The following is a 21,778-nucleotide window of genomic DNA, read 5'->3' on the forward strand; positions in this document are numbered from 1 at the left end:
TAGGTACAGAGGGGAGAATACGTATTTGATACACTGCAAGGTTTCCCACTTACAAAGCATGCAGAAGTCTGTAATCATAGGTACTCTTCAACTGTGAGTGACGGAATCTGAAAGAAAAATCCAGAAAATCACATTGTATGATTTTTAAGTAATTAATTTGCATTTTAATGCATTACATAAGTATTTGATACATCAGAAAAGCAGAACTTAATATTTGGTACAGAAACCTTTGTTTGAAATTACAGAGATCATACGTTTCCTGTAGTTCTTGACCAGGTTTGCACACACTCCAGAAGGGATTTTTGCCCACTCCTCCATACAGACCTTCTCCAGATCCTTCAGGTTTCGGGGCTGTCGCTGGGCAATACGGACTTTCAGCTCCCTCCAAAGATTTCTATTGGGTTCAGGTCTGGAGACTGGCTAGGCCACTCCAGGACCTTGAGATGCTTCTTACAGAGCCACTCCTTAGTTGCCCTGGCTGTGTGTTTTGGGTCGTTGTCATCTTCAATGCTCTTACTGAGGGAAGGAGGTTGTTGGCCAATATATTGCGATACATGGCCCCATCCATCCTCCCCTCAATCTGGTGCAGTTGTCCTGTCCCCTTTGCAGAAAAGCATCCCCAAAGAATGATGTTTCTACCTCCATGCTTCACGGTTGGGATGGTGTTCTTGGGGTTGTACTCATCCTTCTTCCTCCAAACACGGTGAGTGGAGTTTAGACTAAAAAGCTCTATTTTTGCCTCATCAGACCACATGACCTTCTCCCATTCCTCATCTGGATCATCCAGATGGTCATTGGCAAACTTTAGACGGGCCTGGACATGCGCTGGCTTGAGCAGGGGGACCTTGCGTGCGCTGCAGGATTTTAATCAATGACGGTGTGTTACTAATGGTTTTCATTGAGACTGTGGTCCCAGCTCTCTTCAGGTCATTGACCAGGTCCTGCCGTATAGTTCTGGGCTGATTTTATCCCGGATGTCCTTACACAGCTCTCTGGTCTTGGCCATTGTGGAGAGGTTGGAGTTTACAGGTGTCTTTATACAGGTAACGAGTTCAAACAGGTGCAGTTAATACAGGTAATGAGTGGAGAACAGGAGGGCTTCTTAAAGAAAAATGAACAGGTCTGTGACAGCCGGAATTCTTACTGGTTGGTAGATGATCAAATACTTACGTAATGCAATGAAATGCAATAAAATGCAAATTATTTATTTAAAGATCATGCAATGTGATTTTCTGGATTTTTGTTTTAGATTCCGACACTCACTTCTACATGCTTTTTAAGTAGGGAAACCTGCAAAATCGGCAGTGTATACTTGTTCTCCCCACTGTATTTACATAGCTAAAAGCATTTTTCTGTGTCTTTTGTTTTTTTTTATTGCATCCCAATATATCTTAATTGAGTGTTAAAGATGATAGTTGTTTATTTTACCGTAAATGTTTAGTTTGAGATGTACAGGGTGCAAAAGAATAATCTCTAGGAGAAATAAATAATACGTTTAAGTAAAAAACATTATAACATTTAACTCTCCATGGATAAAATAAAACATATAATTAAAATGAGCTTTGTTGTAACCATAAGCTTTCAGCAATAACATCAAGTCAGCTGTCAGGTTTATTATATATACCCACCTGGGTTGAGCCCCCTTTGCCTCTAAAACTGTTTGAATTATTCAGGGCATGGATTTTACGGTAAACGTTGCACAGGATTTCGGTCCATACTGACATGATATCATCCCCCCGAGTTGTTCCCGACTAGACTTCTGCATATTGATGCTAGGAACAGATCATTCCATCTCATCTCACGTGTGCTCTGTTTAGTTGAGATCTGGGGACAACATAGGCTACTTAGGCAAACCCAACTTGCTGTCCTCTTACTTTTGGTCATAAATAGGTCCCTTTTTGACCAAGGCCTACATTTGACCAAGGACCAAATAGGGAACATCAGGTAAAGATTCTGCTTGTTTGTCATTTCAACCATACCTCTCTCAGTTTCCTTCCCTGGCACCTCTATTCCCTATCTCACAAATATCTTTCTCCTCATCATGTTTGCTATTTCCATGTTTCTCTTTCTTTCCCCGTCTTCCCATTCCTAGACAATACAAAAAACCTGTTTTGGTGACACGTTGTATGATCCTGTCAGAACTATTAATCTGATGTAAAGTAAACTCTATTCATTAAGGGATGCACCTGGTCAGCAATAATGTAGTGGCGTTCAAACAACACTCTCCCACCTCATTACACCACTACCACCGGCCTGAACTGTATCATTGACACCATGCAAATTAGGTTAATGGACTAATAATTCTTGCTCCAAATTCAGTTTCGGAGTTCAGAGTTAGTGGTCGAATGCCCATTGAAGGGGTTTCTGGTTTTCACCCAATGTTGAATCCCTGTATGATTCGTCTGATGCAACCGCCCATCTGTTACAAGAACCGACAAGTGGTGCGTTCCAGCATCTTTCAGCACATCTCTGTTGTACTATGCAAATATTGAAATTATTATTATTATGTGCCTGCCTGTTTACTTGCCACATTCTTGTCAATTTCTTTCATCCAATCAACAAGCTGTATTCACACACAGGACTGCTGCTGATTGGATGTTCTTTGTTTGTTCCTAGAAGGATTTTCTAGAGGTTCTCACAACTGAAATAATGTGGAACCCAATGAAATGTATTGTAAATTATTATATTCTGTTTTGAAATTTTTACGGTCATATTACCACAAAGTTGCAAATTTTTCTACTGTGTTAGTTTAATAGATATTAGAGCAACTATAGTGTTACTAGAGCATATTTTATAAAAAAGTGAATTTGTTTACAAAACATACAAAAGGGGCTGTCATTTCTCAATGGTTTACCAGATATGAATAGAATAAATATAGCAGACACTTTAACCATATTTCAAGTCTAAAGTGCTAGAGTAAAGTGTCATTTTTGAAAAAATAAAATAACAGGTGTATTTAGCCCTGAATGATAATTGACTGAAAGCTATGGTAAAAAATAAAATACTTATATCTGTAATTGTGTTTGTAAGAGGTTTATAATTGCAATACGGCACTGTAGGTGCGTACCAGCTGGGCTGAATCCAGTCACTCTGCATTTCGTCATGTGTAATAACAGCCCTTATGTGGTATATTGACCATAGCACACCCTCTCATGACTTGTTGCTAAAATATAATACAAATGATCTCACGTTTTATGATTTGGTGGACCGGGAAAGTAGCTGCTGCCTTTAAACAGCTAGGGATCCTATTAAAATATATATTCGGATATAGGCAATTGAGTAGGTGACGATGTGTAATGTTTTCTGAAAAGTTAAAATACAAGTCTCAGTTTTCTGAAGATGTCACCATGCTTTAAGTGAACCACAAGCGTAACCCCGAAAGTTAATTAAGGCCAAATAGTTGTCGTCCATTATTATTTTTCTCTTTCTCGTTTGTATTTGTCTCTCAGACTCTATTCTATTATTTAGGAGGCGACGAAGAGGTTAACACATCACGCAGGCAGCAATGTCTTGTAGTAACTCGAGCGAAGGAGGCAGTCTGGAACTTGGCTTGCTCCAGTCAACATTCCCTGCTCGCGCAACCAGACATTGGTGGGGCCCGAGAGGAATAGAAGGAATTAGATGAACGACTTCGAATGTTTTAAAATCAATTCTCCTCCCACGTCAAATCTGAATGAAATCGTCAATTTCGGAATCGGGAGAGCACATGTAGTCTATACGAGCAGCAGCTAATCTATAGAACCTGATTTAATTAACACGTCCCGTGAGCGACTTTCGTTGTTGTTCTTACGGATGCTCATGCATCGGGAATGCCACCATGGCCACGCCGACCAGCCTTCAGCAACAGCAGCAGGATTACTTCAGAAGCGTCAGCAGCGAATCCACCACCTATATGATGGTCCCCGCCGCGGCGCCCTCGGCCAACGCGCGTCGCGATTCCTCTCCGTCCAAGATGTGGGTGGCTATGGTGGTGATTGTGGTGGTTGTTCTGCAGATAGCGTCGACAACTGGACTTTTTGTCTACCTGAATATGTCGATATCACAGGTAAGGAGTTTGTTTTAGTTAGGGGAATTGGTGAAATTAGGAAAAGAAAGAGACGAAACTTGGATGCTGACATTGGAGTTTTCGAAATGTGTGTGCAACGCACTGTTGGTGTTGGGAAATGACTACTTGACCAGACTTGTTGCTGATATTCCACCCCTTTTTGGAGGAAGTTTACGGTTTAAAAAACGAAAACCGAAATCTCAACAAAGCAATGTTTCTGGTATGGCTTATGTGTGGAAATGTGCTTGTTGTTTGTTTTAAATTATTTACAGCTAAATCATGTAGGCCTACACTGATAACAGTTTCAGGTTGCCTATTCCTTATTGCGGTAATAGCAAACATAGTCTGCATAACGTTGCGGAGCAATCACCCTAGGTTTTTGTCTTCAAGACCAACTCCAACAGACATATACAGGTATCACGTGAAGAACATGGTATTCACATTTAAACAGATTTATAAAGATATACAATCAGACAAACACAGGTCTGTAGGTCTGAAGACAAAAATGAATTGTTCTGGCAGGGAAAACTTAAACTACGGGGAGCGAATTAGAGGGATTCATCTTTATGAAGTACATTACAGTCAATTATGTCTATTTCTTTGGACGGCAATGTCTGCCATTGCAACCCTGCCTCACTTTAATTATGAAAAAACTTTTGAAAAAACCCTCTAATAGAACGTCATGTTCCCCTTTAATGTCTCTTACTATATCAGATAGGCTATTACTCCTAATATCCTTTAGCCGTTTCTAAATCTAGTACAGTCACATCTTGTGAGATGTGTTTTTTTAATTATAGTCTTTTAAAAATAAACTATAACAACTATGTGATTATAGATGTATTACGGTTATGACAACTCTAATAGCTTGTTATTGAGGTGGGATACCTCTTATATTAAATAACATGTTATCAGGTTTGACAGCAGATTTGACAGTAAGTGCTTGCATATGAAAATTAAGGTTCTTCTGTTTCATCCCAACTCCAAGGGTGGTCGAGAATCATTTTGTTTGTAGTCTACAAAGTGCCCTTCACGTAGGAGTGAGTAGAACTGATTGTCGACAAGGACGATAATCAACGATTCAATGTAGACTCCCTGCAGGGTTGTTAGTCCTGGCCCCAAACGATTCAGCAACATAGAATTACAATGGGTGGAACAGATTCATTCTAATTTCATGGTCAGGAACCACTGCGGTGCTGTAGACTAAGGAAGTAGACAGCTCTTCAAAGTGTTTTAGATATTTAGAGAGGGCTGAGGTCTATCCATTCCATACTCATTTTAGGATACTTTCTCAAATTCTATTATACAGTCTTGATACTGTATAAAGAAAGCCTCAATGCCATCATCATTATTCATATTTTTCACTGTCTAGCAGACACTCATCTAGAGTGAACTACAATGGTGAGTTTCAAAGTTTCAAAACACTTGTCAGTGAGGAGGACATACATGATCACTTGGCCTTAATGTATCTTAATTGCATAATCACAAGCATACCATTTCGGTCTCAAGTCCCATCTTAGTTTTTACCTCACAAGTAATCAGTTATTACACTGACAGACACTAATAGTGATATGAGGCTAAACTGTTTGGCATTACACAGCACTGCACTTTGATAGATTGCTTCAACCCAGAATGGTTCAGAATTGCCAGAAACATCCTTCAAAGGAACACTCTTCCTTATGATTCCTGGTTTAAAGCAGTGGACTAAACAGGGAATTTGGGGTGATTTGGGAGGCATGCTGGAACTGCTTACATATACAGCATTATATCAGACACTCCCTCCAACAAATATGTCTGTCCATTTCTCTGCCTTCCTTTTTTTCTGTCTGTCTGCCTTTCTGTCTGTCTAACAGGAAATCATGACAGCACAGTGGGCTCTTCCAAAACAGACATGGGTCCAAATACTGTTTGAATTCTCTTTGAATGTCTTTTCTGTGTCTGATTTTGTCAATAACATCTTAATCATTTACCATCTTAATCTGCTGCACCTATCAAACAGTCCCAAAAGTCCCATCTGGTAAATAAAGGAAGTGTTAACAATTTTTTAAATACAGCTCTGGAAAATATTAAGAGACCACTGCACCTTTTTCTTTCCTTTCCAAAAATTTTGAAAAGGAAAGTTTTGAGTGAGGAACAGAAGCGTTCAATTGGCAGTGGTCTCTTAATTTTAACCCTTCTGTTCCTAACTCAAAACCTTCCTTTTTGACTTTTTTGGATTGGAAAGAAAAAGGTGCAGTGGTCTCTTAATGTTTTCCGGAGCTGTATGTGTATGGTTGTAGGAAAACAGTAGAAAGTGTTTAGTATCAGACTTTCAGTAAAGCTTTTCACTTTTCACAGTTTTTCTTAACATGATTAAGAAAAACTACTGTCTCTTTCTGTAATTATGGAAATTAGTTTTCCCTTTTCTCATTCTCTATTATCAGTATAGTAAAGATTACTAAAAAGCAAATTGTTTTCTAGAACCACATAAACTGACCAGGAAAAAATGAACCAATGATGGATTATCTTGTGGGAACTGGCTTTAGGGTGGTATAGAGTGTCCTGTGATGAACGTAATGTGTTCAAGGTTTGCCACCTGTGTCAACCAGCCAGTCAAACACACAGTCAAGAAAGAAAAGGAGGTAGAAAATACATATTAGAGAGAGAGTGAGAGATAGGGAGAAAAGGAGAAAGGGAGAAAAAGAGAAAGGTGGAGAAAGAAGGAGGCACAGGGAGTGGGAGAAAAAGAAAGTGTCCGAATGATGGGGGTTGGGGGGACAAGGAGAGAGTGAGAAAGGGAGGAAAAGACTGTCAGAAAAGAGGGGGAGAAAAGAGATTAGAGAGGAGACAGGGAAAATGAGAATAACAAAGATAGAGTGAAAGAAAGGGGGGTTTTGCTATACTGACAGGAAATGATGTCAACATGCTAGTCCGTCAACAAGTACAGTATGTCAACACACGTCAGGAAGCCAAGTCAGCAATAATACATCTGGGCCATGCTTGAAAGAGAGGGAGAAATACAAAGAATGAAGAGAAAGTAACAAGAACACAATGTAAGCATTTCTTTCAGGGGGGAGGGTCAACATGAAATTGTAAGGGGAACCAGCTGTAATAGGAAGGTGAACATTTGTGTAAAAATACTGTTGATCATATTCACTGTCTTATTGCAGCTGGTCGCCTTACAAATGGACCTTAATTCTGCGGAAATAGGAGATGAGGACAGGGAGAAAGAGTAGAGGATGTCTGTCTTGTGTGTCAACATGCATGTCAACCAAGTAGTAGATTCACTCCTGGAGGCCACGTCCAGTAACTGAACTCGGCCAAATAAATGCGATGCCACGGCTGGCTGTCAACAAGTGAAAGAAGTGTGTATCAACTTTTGGGACCCTTGTCAAAAGTTGTGCACTCTATTTAAAATAGGCTGTTTGAGACAGAATGCTTGGCTGTCAACATCTGTCCAAGCTGAAAGAAGTGTGGTACTAGCATTCCTATCCTCACACTTCACTGAGTCTGCCTTTATTATTGTTTACGTTCTTTAAAAGAGTCCTACCAGGCTATTCCCTGTGAGTTTGTGTGTGTGTGTGTGTGTGTGTGCGTGTTTTTGTGCTGGGATCAGTGGCCCCCTCGATTCCCATTGAGTCATATGGGGGTGGAATTGGGGCTCTTCCTTTAAGGCTTTTCTTTTGTGCCACTGTGTGTGTGTGTGTGTGTGTGTGTGGTTGGTAATCAAGTGGAACTGCTCTTTTCAATGTATGGCACTGTTTTACATTTTAGTTTTTACTCTTTCAGGCTCTATGTGGTCAATAGGTCAACCTGTGTGTGTGGGTTTGTGGCCTTTCTTTTTGCCCGCATGATATATATGAGTATGTGTATTTTAGAGAGTCTGTCCTGTTTCAAGTGTTCTTCCTTTTGTCTTGTCCCATGCTTTCGTGACGGCTCTTCTGAGGTTCTTAAGATTCCGAAGGGGCCCCTCATCAAAAATAGCCACTTAGGCATAAAGTTAGATCCAACCAGCTAATGTTGAAGCTTCCCTTAAAGCTACTAATATAAACCTCCCACACATTCCCCTCAGCCAAGGTACACACACATTTTATCTCTCACTCTCTCTCTTCCACTTTCTCCTTCTCTGTTTCCTTCTCTCTCTCTTTTTCTCTCTCCCTCCCTTTTCCCCCTCCGTTGCTCTCTACTCACTATGTCTTTCTCCGTTCTGTCTTTTTACCCCCTTCCCTGCTTAGTCTCCGGAGGCCGCCCGCCAAGTTCTGTTTTCGTTCAGGGTTTTGGGAGCTTAATTGGGGATTCGTGTTACACCGTTTTCAGAGCAGGAAAAGGAACTCCGAGTGACACACACAAAAATTGTGCGAGGGGGGTTAGAAACTCAGAACTATAAGTTATTTCCTGATTCGGCGAATGCCAGTTTATAATGAAATCCTCTGTAGCACACACATGCCCTTGACGAGGATAGGGGATGTCTTGGAGTCTTTTTATTTTATTGCTTAAATCTTTTGTTCTCGCCAAAAGCTCTGCCTTTTGGGGCATAACTACAGCACATTAAAATGTATGAGAGACAGAGAGAAAGAGAGAGACAAGGAGAGATAGACAGAGAGACAAGGAGAGATAGACAGAGAGACAGGGAGAGAGAGAGAGAGACAGGGAGAGATAGAGAGAGACAGGGAGAGATAGAGAGAGACAGGGAGAGATAGAGAGAGACAGGGAGAGATAGAGAGAGACAGGGAGAGATAGAGAGAGAGACAGGGAGAGAGAGAGAGAGAGACAGGGAGAGATAGAGAGAGACAGGGAGAGATAGAGAGAGGGACAGGGAGAGATAGAGAGAGAGACAGGGAGAGAGAGAGAGACAGGGAGAGATAGAGAGAGAGACAGGGAGAGAGAGAGAGACAGGGAGAGAGAGAGAGACAGGGAGAGATAGAGAGAGAGACAGGGAGAGAGAGAGAGAGACAGGGAGAGATAGAGAGAGAGACAGGGAGAGATAGAGAGAGAGACAGGGAGAGATAGAGAGAGAGACAGGGAGAGAGAGAGAGACAGGGAGAGAGAGAGAGACAGGGAGAGAGAGAGAGAGAGACAGGGAGAGACAAAGACGGAGAGAGCCAGAGAGAAACAGGGAGAAACTGGGAGAGAGGATGAGGGGATTTTCTGTGTCTAAATAAAGATTACTCTGCCAAGTGACGTTACCAACCCTGAGTTATCGATTCATTCTCCCCCAGCCGTCAGTGTCTTGAGCAACTGGCTATACAAAAACCTTTTTATTGTGTGTGTGTTGGTGGGTGTACATTTGTGTTACATTTTGGAGCAGGGCATAGACTGATATCTTTGGAATTTACAAAATTACTTAGGACTAACAGTAGCTAAAAGTTTTATTACTATATTTAGTACATTGTGGGGTACATTGAGTAGTTTCAGTATAAAAATGCATCCGCTTTGAAGTGATGTAACTTGGTGTAAATATGGCCTTCATCACCACACACACAACTTTTGATTAATGGTCATACAAATAGAACAGAAATGGCTATTGGGAAGACATATTTATACATAGTACAGCATATATTCAACAGTTCCATTTTATTCCAGGCTGATGTTATAAATAAAATGTTATTATTATTTACTGGTTTATCAATATGTTCTCACTCTGTAAAAAGTGAGTGAGTTTAGGGGGTAGCTCCCAGTATCCTGCTTCCCGCTATGGAACCCCAGTGTAAAATGTTTAGAATAAATGCGTTATACACAACATAATACATTAAAAAACAATGTATAGGCTTTCAGTTAATCACAGAGCTCCATTATTAAATGGGAGGAAAGAGGATAGCTGTCTCCGTCAGGGAGGAATTTGAAGGTTCCCAAAACTCCAGACAGATTATTAGGAAGGAGATGAAACAAAGAGAGGGAGGCAGAGGAGAAAGGGATCAGGAATCATGGAGAAAGCTGAGCAAAATGGGAGGGAGGGGTAGATAAAAATGGAAATGGAATTAGAGAAGTGGCGTTCCAGCTCAGTCTACAGGTGAGAAGGAAGAAGAAATCATGTCCATTTATATCAGCACATATTACAAATAGAAATGAAACACAGACGCAGCTGGGTACACATCCTAATGAGCATTCCGATGCTCTGACGTAAATATCCAGTCCTCACGCAGTGTTTGTGTGTGTGCGTTAAACATCTGTGTGAGTCTGTGCGTGTCCTCTTCATGAATACGTTACTAACAGCTTCACTTTAACTATCTCTGTTTATCAACAGCACACTGCAGAACTCATAAACAAGGTCAATTCAATCACTAACTCAAACCACAGTGGTTCTAATGGGGCCATTAGCCATGCTAAGCTACATAACTGTACATAACTGCTACATAAGTTTAACCAAGCAGTGTTCTTCATTCAAACTCCAGGCAACCCCCTGGGTCAGGCAGAGTTTTGTTACAGCCTAGCACTATCACACTTTTTCTAAGCAGGGTTCATGACAAAGGTCACTGACCCTGGTCATTTTATCCCAGCCAAGCATTTACACAGCTGATTCAGCTAATCAAGATCAATTGAGTCTAGCGTTTTAGTGTAGGGCTAGAACAAAAGTCTGCATGCCCTGTTTCTTTTTAGGACCACCAGTGTTGAACAAACACTTGTTATGATGTATTTCACATGTACAAGGAGCATTAAAGGCGAATCAGATGTTTCTCTGAGGCACCCTCGGAGCGTAGGCTCACAGCCACGGGATCAGTCAGTTTTCACTGCCATCCTAGAGCAATTAGGCTGGTCTTGGAACCAACAACTCAGTCTTTCCTCTCTAATCGCTAGGCGACCTGCCACCCTTTTCAAGAAAATGTATCTGTGATGCAAATCTGGAATCTAATCCAATTAATATAAATAAAACTATTGTAGTATAAAAATAATAAAAGAGGAAAATTAATAAATAGAGCAGAAATGGTATGAAAGTAGTAATGACAGTGAGAGAATAGGATGGAACAATGAAAAGAGAGAGGGGACAAGAGAGGAAGAAGAAGGAAAACCAGATGAAGAGAGGAAGAGAAAAGACAGAAAGGTCAGAAACACTTAAAGAAACATTTCTTTTTCAGAAATAGACCTTTGACTCGGTGTAACTATTGAATGAGCTGTACACATTTTCATGTTTTCTTGAATCCACAAATCAAATTTGAATCCACAAATCAATTCAAACATTACAAATGTAATGATGACACACAGCACACAGTGGGCTAAATTAGCATTGGCAATTGGGCCCTATCCTGCTGTCAACTCTTGTTTAGATATTTATTCAAACAACTGGAAGATAGATATCTTACTCTGTACCTTTTTCCACATCTTACTCTATTCTCTTTATGAGGAGTTTCCTTCTCCACATTTCCATTTCCAGTCCTCTGCCCTCTTCTTTCTCCATTCTTCCCTTTCCCTCACCCCGGTTTAACTCTGCTCACCTCTTTCCCCCTCCCCTCTCTTCTTTTTCTCCTATTACTTCCATCTCCTTTCCTCTCTCCTTCTTGAAAAACTGTCCATTGGCTTCAGCCTGAGCATTGAAATCCATCCTGGTGCTAGTTTTTCCCAGCAGGAGTCCAGAGGTTGGTGCAACCAACTTGGACGCACTAGCTATCCAAGGCAGAAGTGTTTAGCGATTTTGGATTATATGATCACTATCCTTAAAACAGCTTTTTTGCATGATCAGTAATAATTTCAACAAGGTGGTTGTGGAGACAAAAACTCGGGCCTGGGAGGATTTCGGTGAGGCCATGGAGAAGGACCATCGGCTGGCATCGAGGAGATTCTGGCAAACCGTCCGGCGCCTCAGGAGAGGGAAACAGTACCCTACCAACGCTGTTTACAGTAGAGGTGGGCAGCTGTTGACCTCAACTGGGGATGTCGTCGGGCGGTGGAAGGAGTACTTCGAGGATCTCCTCAATCCCGCCGTCACGTCTTCCATTGAGTAAGCAGAGGATGAGGGCTCAGAGGTGGACTCGTCCATTACCTGGTCTGAAGTCACAGAGGTAGTCAAGAAACTCCTCGGTGGCAAGGCACCGGGGGTGGATGAGATCCGCCCTGAGTACCTCAAGTCTCTGGATGTTGTGGGGCTGTCTTGGTTGACACGCCTGTGCAACATCACGTGGCGGTCGGGGACAGTGCCTCTGGGATGGCAGACCGGGGTGGTGGTCCCTCTTTTTAATAAGGGGGACCGGAAGGTGTGTTCCAACTATAGGGGGATCACACTTCTCAGCCTCCCCGGGAAAGTCTATGCCAGGGTTCTGGAGAGGAGAATACGGCGATAATAGAACCTCGGATTAAGGAGGAACAGTGTGGTTTTCGTCCGGGCCGTGGAACACTGGACCAGCTCTATACCTTCATGGGAGTTTGCCCAACCAATCCACATGTGTTTTGTGGATTTGGAGAAGGCATTCGACTGTGTCCCTCGCGGCATCCTGTGGAGGGTGCTTCGGGAATATGGGGTCCTGGGTCCTTTGCTAAGGGCTGTCAGGTCCCTGTACGACCGAAGCAGGAGCTTGGTCCACATTGCTGGCAGTAAGTCAGACTTGTTCCCAGTGCATGTTGGACTCCGGCAGGGCTGCCCTTTGTCGCCGGTTCTGTTCGTAATTTTTATGGACAGAATTTCTAGGCGCAGCCAGGGGCCGGAGGGTGTCAGGTTTGGGGACCACACGATTTCGTCTCTGCTCTTTGCGGATGATGTTGTCGTGTTGGCCCCTTCAAACCAGGACCTTCAGCATGCACTGGGACGGTTTGCTGCCGAGTGTGAATCAGTGGGGATGAGAATCAGTACCTCCAAATCCGAGGCCATGGTCCTCAATCGGAAAAGGGTGGCTTGCCCACTTCAGGTTGGTGGAGAGTGCCTGCCTCAAGTGGAGGAGTTTAAGTATCTAGGGGTCTTGTTCACGAGTGAGAGAAGGATGGAACGGGAGATTGACAGACGGATCGGTGCAGCTTCTGCAGTAATGCGGTCGATTTATCGGTCTGTCGTGGTGAAGAAAGAGCTGAGCCGCAAGGCGAAGCTCTCGATTTACCGGTCAATCTACGTTCTTACTCTCACCTATGGTCATGAGCTTTGGGTCATGACCGAAAGGACAAGATCCCGGATACAGGCGGCTGAAATTAGCTTTCTCCGCAGGGTGGCTGGGCGATCCCTTAGAGTTAGGGTGAGAAGCTCGGTCACCCGGGAGGAGCTCAGAGTAGAGCCGCTGCTCCTCCACATCGAGAGGGGTCAGCTGAGGTGGCTTGGGCATCTGTTTCAGATGCCTCCGGAACGCCTTCCCGGGAAGGTGTTCCGGTCCCGTCCCACCGGGAGGAGACCCCGGGGAAGACCTAGGACACGCTGGAGGGACTATGTCTCCCGGCTGGCCTGGGAACGCCTCGGTGTCCCCCGGAAGAGCTTAGACTGCTGCCCCCGCGACCTGGCCCCGGATAAGCGGAAGATGATTATGATGATGGAATGCAAACTTATGAGCACAACTGTATGTCCACAACACACTAATATAGGATCTACAGGATTTTATTGTTGAAAGATACAGATCAGGAAAGGGATGTAAAACAATTTCAAAGGCATTACATATATGATGTAAAGACCATTAACTGGAGGCAAGATGTCACCACAAGGACATAGCAAAGATCACGACACCCCTTGAGATCAGGACATCAGCATTTATTACAGGGTGTAGATTGGTGGGGAACAAAGTGGCATGTCGTGGAGCTGCCATGTCGTGGAGTTTCCCATATCGTTTCATTTTACCCAGAACACAAACAATTAAAACATGAACACAAAAGCAACCAGGGGTTGAACCAATTCAACTGGCGCGCAGACCTGGAGCACTCAACTCAGGCTATGTTGTCTTCACCTTTCACTGGAAAACCCATATAGAGCTCAGTCAGCACGTCCAGACTCCAAACCTCTCACCTGTTGGAGAGTCCCTTTTGTCACTGAAACACTGCTCTTGAGTGAGAAAATCGGCTTACATTTTTTAATTACGTAGATATGATAAAACCATTAACTACGTTTTGTATATCACTCATTTTGACCTCACCAGAACAACCACAACGGAAGGAGTCTCTTCTAGCAAACAGTAAAGAATCCAGTTTCAGTTGACAGACGAGGTCACTATAATGGCCAGTGTTTTACCAGAATGGGATTCATCCAAAGTCTAGTGCTCCAACTCTTGGCAGGAGGTTTCGTTGCCTGGAAGGCGTTTGAAAATTACATTGCAATGTACAGCGGCGGTCTAACAAGGACTTGAGTTCAAGAGTTGATTTATAATGTGGTGAGTGGAAAGCAGACCGAGCTCATTGTGTGTGACTGGCCCTTAAACATCCTCGTTGTTTAAATGTCCGGCAGAACCCTCATAACAATCTGTTGGCTCCCAAGACCACCCACTTGGCTACACACAGATGGACACACACGCTCACGCACGCACACACACGCACACACACACACACACCACCCTTTACATGGCTTACTTATCTTGTGTGCACAGGTGTGCGAACAACAAACAGCTGACCTCGTCTGTCTTCCTGTCTGTTGTTTCTTTCCCTCTACTCCCTTTATTGCCCTTCTTCCTCCACTCCTTAGCTGCTGACAGGAAACAGAAACGTAAACCCTTGAAGTGAAAGTCGAAGAGTAATCACCTGCTCCTGTGTGTGTGTGTTTGTGTGTGTGTTATCGTGTTATTGTAGCCATTTGTTTGACGGAGCAAAAGCAATGTTCTTGAAGATACAGGGTGGGACCAAGAGAGGCATGAGGGAGGGAGGGAGAGACTCGCTCTGAGCAGGTCGGTTTCTACTGTTTCTGATTGAGGAAACTTGCATTTGTCCAAATTAAACTATGTTTCCTATTTAGCGCGCTGCTTTTAACAAGAGCCCTATCTATATACCCTGTCAAAATTACACAATAATGTGAAGAGGGCGCTGTTTTGGACACAACCCACATGTCGCCAGACATTTGCTTGGTATGGTAATGACAAAGATTACGACCAAAGCTGAAACAGATATATTTATAATACGTGTTTTAGCAGTTTTAAATTAAAAGGCCAAATGAGTCCCTATTCTCTGTGAACATCTGCACTGCTTTTGACCAGACTATCATGTAACAGAATATATTTCTGTTTGATGGTCAGACAAGTAAACTATGAAGTGCTAGAAAGTGATCTACAATTCCATATGTCTTTTGACAGTTAGTCCTTTGGTGTCCAACAAGCCTGGTTCTGGAGAGGAATGTGATTGTATGAATGTGTTTGAATGTGAGTGTTCATTTGTGTGTGTGTGTGTTTGTGCTTCTCTATTCATATGTGTTTGTCTGTGTATGTGTGTAACTCCTGAGTTCAGTTGTTCCAACTAGTCATCTTAAAATATACGTATTTACGTATAAATTGCTCAGCGTACAAGCGTCTACTATGCACCTTAACATAGACACCTGCACACACACATGCACACACACGCACACACGCACGCAGCATAGAAAAACTCCAGGTCACTGGCTCCGGCTTTGAGTTACATGGCCGGGTTCTTTTCCCTAATCCCCCGAAATGAGACTTGGGAACACCAGGAAAACCATGGGCAGTGAACACACACACAAACACACACACTGGGCCGTGGCCACTGCTTGGTGCTCTGAGAGTCCGAAGTCAACACTGCTGCATTGTTCTCAGCTTCCTCCATGCCGTTCCTGAGGTCTTTGGGGCTTTGTCGATGTGTGTGTGTTTCTGTCCTCTCAGACCAATCCACCTGGATGTGGGAAGACTTAATGACAGACTAATCCCATGTTTTTTTGTGATAGGAGTGATGGGATCATACACATACACACAAATAACATTCTTCACACACTGCAGACTCCACTCCCCTGAAGTAAATCCACTAGACGTTTTTAATCAGCGTGTTTTCACTCCAGTGCCCTTCAGTAGATAATATGATGTTTGTTATATTATGCTGGGAACTGGAACGCTAAATATAACCATTCCCACACTAACACACACGTGTACACACACTCACCAATCAAAACATTCCCTAACCGGCGTTGTAATAACTAACAACCCTTAATAACCAAGAATTCTGTATTCAATCAAACGGAACTGGGAGCATGTTTAGGTCACATAGACACCAATCACTGTCTTTTCCAGAAAGACACCAATCACTGTCTTCTCCAGAAAGACACCAATCACTGTCTTCTTGTACTTTAATGTCTGGCACCCACTCAGGCGTGACTCATCAAGTCACTGATAAGGCAGAGACAGTGTAGTGTCAGCAGTCTAGTTAGACACAGGGAGCGTCTCCATACTCTGGAGTGACTTCATTGCATTTCTTCTCATCTGCTGTCACTCATCCTGACAAAGTGACATTTTGCACCCAAGTATCCTTCAGAATGTGTTTAAGTCACTCCTAATTTCACACTGTTAGATGAAGGAAAGGTATAAGGATAAAGCAAGCTGTTATAGAGTGTTGAGACATGCCTCTGTGTTGGCCTACCAGGATTAGAGACGCACCTCATGTCTGGCTTTAAAGAATTTTGACGCAACCGGCCGCTGTTACGGGAAAGCCAGCCATGTGCCCTAACTTTCGTATACATCTCCCCCTCCCATATTAGGAACACAGAGAACCATTCAAGCATCAACATCAACAGTATGACTGAGAGAATGAGAAAAAAACAACCCCCCCCCCCTTCCCCCCCAAAAAACCTCACACCACACACACAGACACAACACACACACTCCCCCATGTCTCACCCCATTGGGGCTTATTAAAGAGTCGTTAGTACAACCCCCCAACCATGACGTTGAATAGTTCCGTACCGCCGGCCTCAAATTACTCACACAAAGACACACGTACACACAAACAGCCTCCTCAGCCCACACATCAATTACATAGAAATTACAAACAAAGACCCAAACCTAACATAGAACAACAAAGATCTGGGGGATAGAGTCAGTCTTGGATGGAGAGATGTAAAAAAAAAAAAGAGAAAGATAAGAAGTTGATTGTTTCCTGGGTATCCTGGAGAGGTTGAATTGGTCGGTTACAAATGGAGGGGTCTTGATATTCAAGTTCATTCCAGGAGAATCAAACTTCTAGTTAAGCTGTTTGTGAATCGTACAGTCTCTGTTCATAAGGCTGTATATCCCCTACATAAGCCAAAATATTCCTAAGGTTTAAGGTTAACTCTCGGCCTGTTCAACTCATGAAAAATGAATCTAGATGTAAAGGTGTCAATGTGGGATGCCAGGAGAATGAGGAGTAAGAGCACTACTATATTATTGTCTGAACCCCTCTCTACCCTTGAGAATGGAGCCTCTACATCACAGATTTCAGTGGCAGAGTTGAAATATTAGGTGCAAAAATGACTTATATTTACAACTACAATACCAAAAAATATAGCACTTTTGCAATAAACTGTCAAAGCTAAGAACAGAATTTATGTTTTAATGTAACTAAGCCTAAAACATCTGGTCCTGCCTGAAAAGAAACTGTGAGTTTCACTGGTAGTTATTCTTTAACTCTAAGTCTTTTTTTCACATTCAGTCAAGGAAAATTAAGGTGCTAGTTAAGCAGTCTGTGAATCATCATGTCGCTTTTCATACGGGCTGCATTAGTTTGACATATCCCTCACATTAGGGAAAAGACACAGTTATTAGATTACATACTGTGGCTACACCTATTGGCTCTTTTTCGCTCGAGTGTAGGTGACATACGCATTAGCACTGCTCATAACTGCCTCATGTCACACTTTATACAGCTCATACAAGTAATTTCCTTGTATGCTCATTGCTAGGAAGTAACAGAGGAGCTGTTGTCTCCCAACCTGTTAAAGGCTTTAATTTCACTCACATTGCTTTTAAGGCTTTACATCACTCTATCTAATGTATTGCTTATAAGGCTTTGGGTAATCTCCATTCTGTCCTCCCTGCAGGTGCGTAGTCAGGGTGTAACAGAGGAGCTGAAGTGTCTCAGTCTGTTGAATGCTCTGGATAAAGACCAGGACATCCCAGAGAACCTGGCACAGCTGTTTGGAGAGCCCTGCATAAAACTGGCCGAGGGCATCAAGGCTTACATCTCTAAGGTAAGACACCACAAATTTCTAGTGGTGCCATTATAGCGGTTAGAACATCTGACCAGTAACTTAAAATTTGCTAGATAAAATAATCCTGAGCCAATGTGAAAAATTGGTTATATGGCTTTGCTCTGGATACGGGCATCTTGTAAATGTAATCCTTCAAAGACAACTCTGGACCTTTTTTATTACTTTTTAATCAGTAGGGTAGAGATTTAGACCTGGACCCGAAATGTTTAGAAATAAAATCAGTTTTTCTCAATTACTTACACACATTTGCTGAATGTGTACTTAATTTACTACATTATCTCAAAACTCACACCATATTTATTGGAACAAATACTTCTCACATGAAATGAAACATATTCAAAACTACACTCACCTAAAGGATTATTAGGAACACCTGTTCAATTTCTCATTAATGCAATTATCTAATCAACCAATCACATGGCAGTTGCTTCAATGCATTTAGGGGTGTGGTCCTGGTCAAGACAATCTCCTGAACTCCAAACTGAATGTCAGAATGGGAAAGATAGGTGATTTAAGCAATTCTGTGCGTGGCATGGTTGTTGGTGCCAGATGGGCCGGTCTGAGTATTTCACAATCTGCTCAGTTACTGGGATTTTCACGCACAACCATTTCTCGGGTTTACAAAGAATGGTGTGAAAAGGGAAAAACATTGAGTATGCGGCAGTCCTGTGGGCGAAAATGCCTTGTTGATGCTAGAGGTCAGAGGAGAATGGGCCGGCTGATTCAAGCTGATAGAAGAGCAACTTTGACTGAAATAACCACTTGTTACAACCGAGGTATGCAACAAAGCATTTGTGAAGCCACAACACGCACAACCTTGAGGTGGATGGGTTACAACAGCAGAAGACCCCACTGGGTACCACTCATCTCCACTACAAATAGGAAAAAGAGGCTACAATTTGCACGAGCTCACCAAAATTGGACAGTTGAAGACTGGAAGAATGTTGCCTGGTCTGATGAGTCTCGATTTCGGTTGAGACATTCAGATGGTAGGGTCAGAATTTGGCGTAAACAGAATGAGAACATGGATCCATCATGCCTTGTTACCACTGTGCAGGCTGGTGGTGGTGGTGTTATGGTGTGGGGGATGTTTTCTTGGCACACTTTAGGCCCCTTAGTGCCTATTGGGCATCGTTTAAATGCCACGGCATTGTTTCTGACCATGTCCATCCCTTTATGACCACCATGTACCCATCCTCTGATGGCTACTTCAAGCAGGATAATGCACCATGTCACAAAGCTCGAAACATTGGTTTCTTGAACATGACAATGAGTTCACTGTACTGAAATGGCCCCCACAGTCACCAAATCTCAACCCAATAGAGCATCTTTGGGATGTGGTGGAACGGGAGCTTCTTGCCCTGGATGTGCATCCCACAAATCTCCATCAACTGCAAGATGCTATCCTATCAATATGGGCCAACATTTCTAAAGAATGCTTTCAGCACCTTGTTGAATCAGTGCCACATAGAATTAAGGCATTTCTGAAGCCGAAAGGGGGTCAAACACATTATTAGTATGGTGTTCCTAATAATCCTTTAGGTGAGTGTATATTATCTCTATATAGATTAATATTGCCCTCAGAAGCCTCACAAAAGTATCAAATACAATAACAATACTGAATAACTATTGCAAACCGCAGAGAGGAATTTAAAACACTATTATAAAAAGATATGAATGAATCAATAACCACTTGGTGTTCCCTTATCAGTTTCTGCATGATTCATTTGTGTGTGTGCTTTTGTGAATTTCCCTTTGCATGATGTTAAAGACTGTAAAAAAATATTTTTATTTTCCTGTACTGCCCTGTGTGTGCATAAGGCCTACATATTCAGAATACAGTAAATAGGGTAAATTACAATAAAACCACAATACATTTTGTTTCTGAAATTTCAGATATTGTAACCAACAATGACAACAACATCTCAGGTTTTACTATAGTCTCAGCCCAGCTTCCCACTTTGTCATAAAAGAACATGGTCAAGTACAGTGTCACAAATGTGATTAGAGAGCCTTATTTTCTTCCTCTCTTGTCCACCTCCTTTCATTCTTCCTCTTCCTGCACCTATATCTCTGATATTGTCATCCATTATTCCAAAACGCAAGTAAAGATGTGTCCCGTTTTGATCTTGTTAACATCACAATTGCTTGCTTACTAATTATGCACCTCCACATCTTTGTGTTAAGTGTGTTAGACTTGTAATGATTTGTGTTTGATATATTGAATGGCTGTGTTTTCTACCATGGCAGAGATTTGACATCATGTGGACAATTGGGCTTTACAAAGAAAGTTGTGTGTCGAGTTTTGCAAAATGGTTGAATGAAAGCTACATTTGTGTGTAAACATGTGAATAGTGCTAATAGATTGGTGTAAATGCTCCTCCATCTGGAACTTTACAAAACGTTTTTCTGTGTATTGTTCAGAGAACCAGTTTCAGTGTTAGCAATTTTGAAAAACTATCATTATCAGGTAGAACATAAACCCTTTGTTTTCCAGTTGAATACTTTTGCCTGAAATGGTACAGAATTGTTAAATAGATGACATTCCATATTTAAAAGCAACACACCTTGGTATGGGGTCGGGCTGAAATTTGTTTTGCACCATTGGGAAAGTTTTCATAAATTCTTGCCACCTAAAGAATTTTAGAATGTTTTATAATTTTATCACACCAGAATTATGTCTGCTGCCTAGTTGAGAGGACTGTAAATATTCATGTAGATTTGCACCTTTAATCTACAAATTTGGAACAGTCTTTTAAGGCAGCCAATATGCTCCTGTTGTCCTGAGCGTCTGCGTGTGTCTCCATGTGTACAGACATATTTAGATTTTGACATTTTCAAAGTCATATTGTTATATAACTTGCTAAGGTCTTTTATTGGCCAAAAGCAGCATTTCTGAAAATGGAAAGACCAAAATCTAGAAATGCTAGCTAACTTAAGTTAAACTAGATGGCTAACAGTTAAGTTGGATACAGTGGATCTCAACAATATTCACCCTCCTTGGATGTTTCAACATTTCATTGTGTTACACCATAAAATCTAAATGCATTTAGTCAGAAGTTTTTGCCAATAATAAATACAAAACAGGGAAACCTGGGAAATTAAGGTTTCTTGCAAACCTCTTGCAAACCGCAGGTTTTCCAAGCTCTAACACAGAGAAGCATCCCTATAGCATGATGCTGCCACCAGCATGTGGAAAATTTTAAGCAGGGTGAATACTTTTGAGGCCAATACAAATAGGGAATTGGCAATAAGGAGGCGCATAAACCATTTTTCAACAAAATCTAGCTAGCTTGCAACTGTTGCTAAGACGCCTGATTGATTTCCAAGAGCCTTTGCTTTTATTTTGGGGTTTGTTAACTTTATAAAACAAGCTAAGGTAGCCATTTGTGTCTTAAAGGGTAGAGTTAGCAAGCTCACAAATGTAGCTAGACCATGTGTGTCTTCTTTGAATGACCCAGAAGGCGGACAATGGAAGTTGAATGCAACCAAGCACAGCTGTGATATTGTAGTTTTGAACTATGACTTACATAGATCTGATGTCATCTGTGTGAAGCATCTCTGAGTAGGAGTGCTGACTTAGGATCTGTTATGCCTTTTTGATCATTTATGATTAAAATGTAATGGACAGGGAGGACCTGATTCTGGATATTACTCTGAGATGTGTGAACAATGAGTCACAT

General features: G+C 42.1%; 1 protein-coding gene across 1 annotated transcript in view; it reads left to right on the forward strand.

Annotated features, from left to right (window-relative positions):
• Nucleotides 1–3,516: 3,516 nt before the first annotated feature.
• Nucleotides 3,517–21,778, forward strand: part of tnfsf10l (TNF superfamily member 10, like) — a 38,788-nt gene continuing 20,526 nt past the window's right edge. The window contains exons 1-2 of the mRNA XM_010902753.5: nt 3,517–4,045; nt 17,925–18,074. Of these exons, the coding sequence (XP_010901055.1) occupies nt 3,818–4,045; nt 17,925–18,074 (378 nt within the window). The 5' untranslated portion in view covers nt 3,517–3,817. The remainder of the gene's footprint in view (nt 4,046–17,924; nt 18,075–21,778) is intronic.

This window comes from Esox lucius, chromosome 24 (assembly GCF_011004845.1).
Source record: "Esox lucius isolate fEsoLuc1 chromosome 24, fEsoLuc1.pri, whole genome shotgun sequence".
NCBI lineage: Eukaryota > Metazoa > Chordata > Actinopteri > Esociformes > Esocidae > Esox > Esox lucius.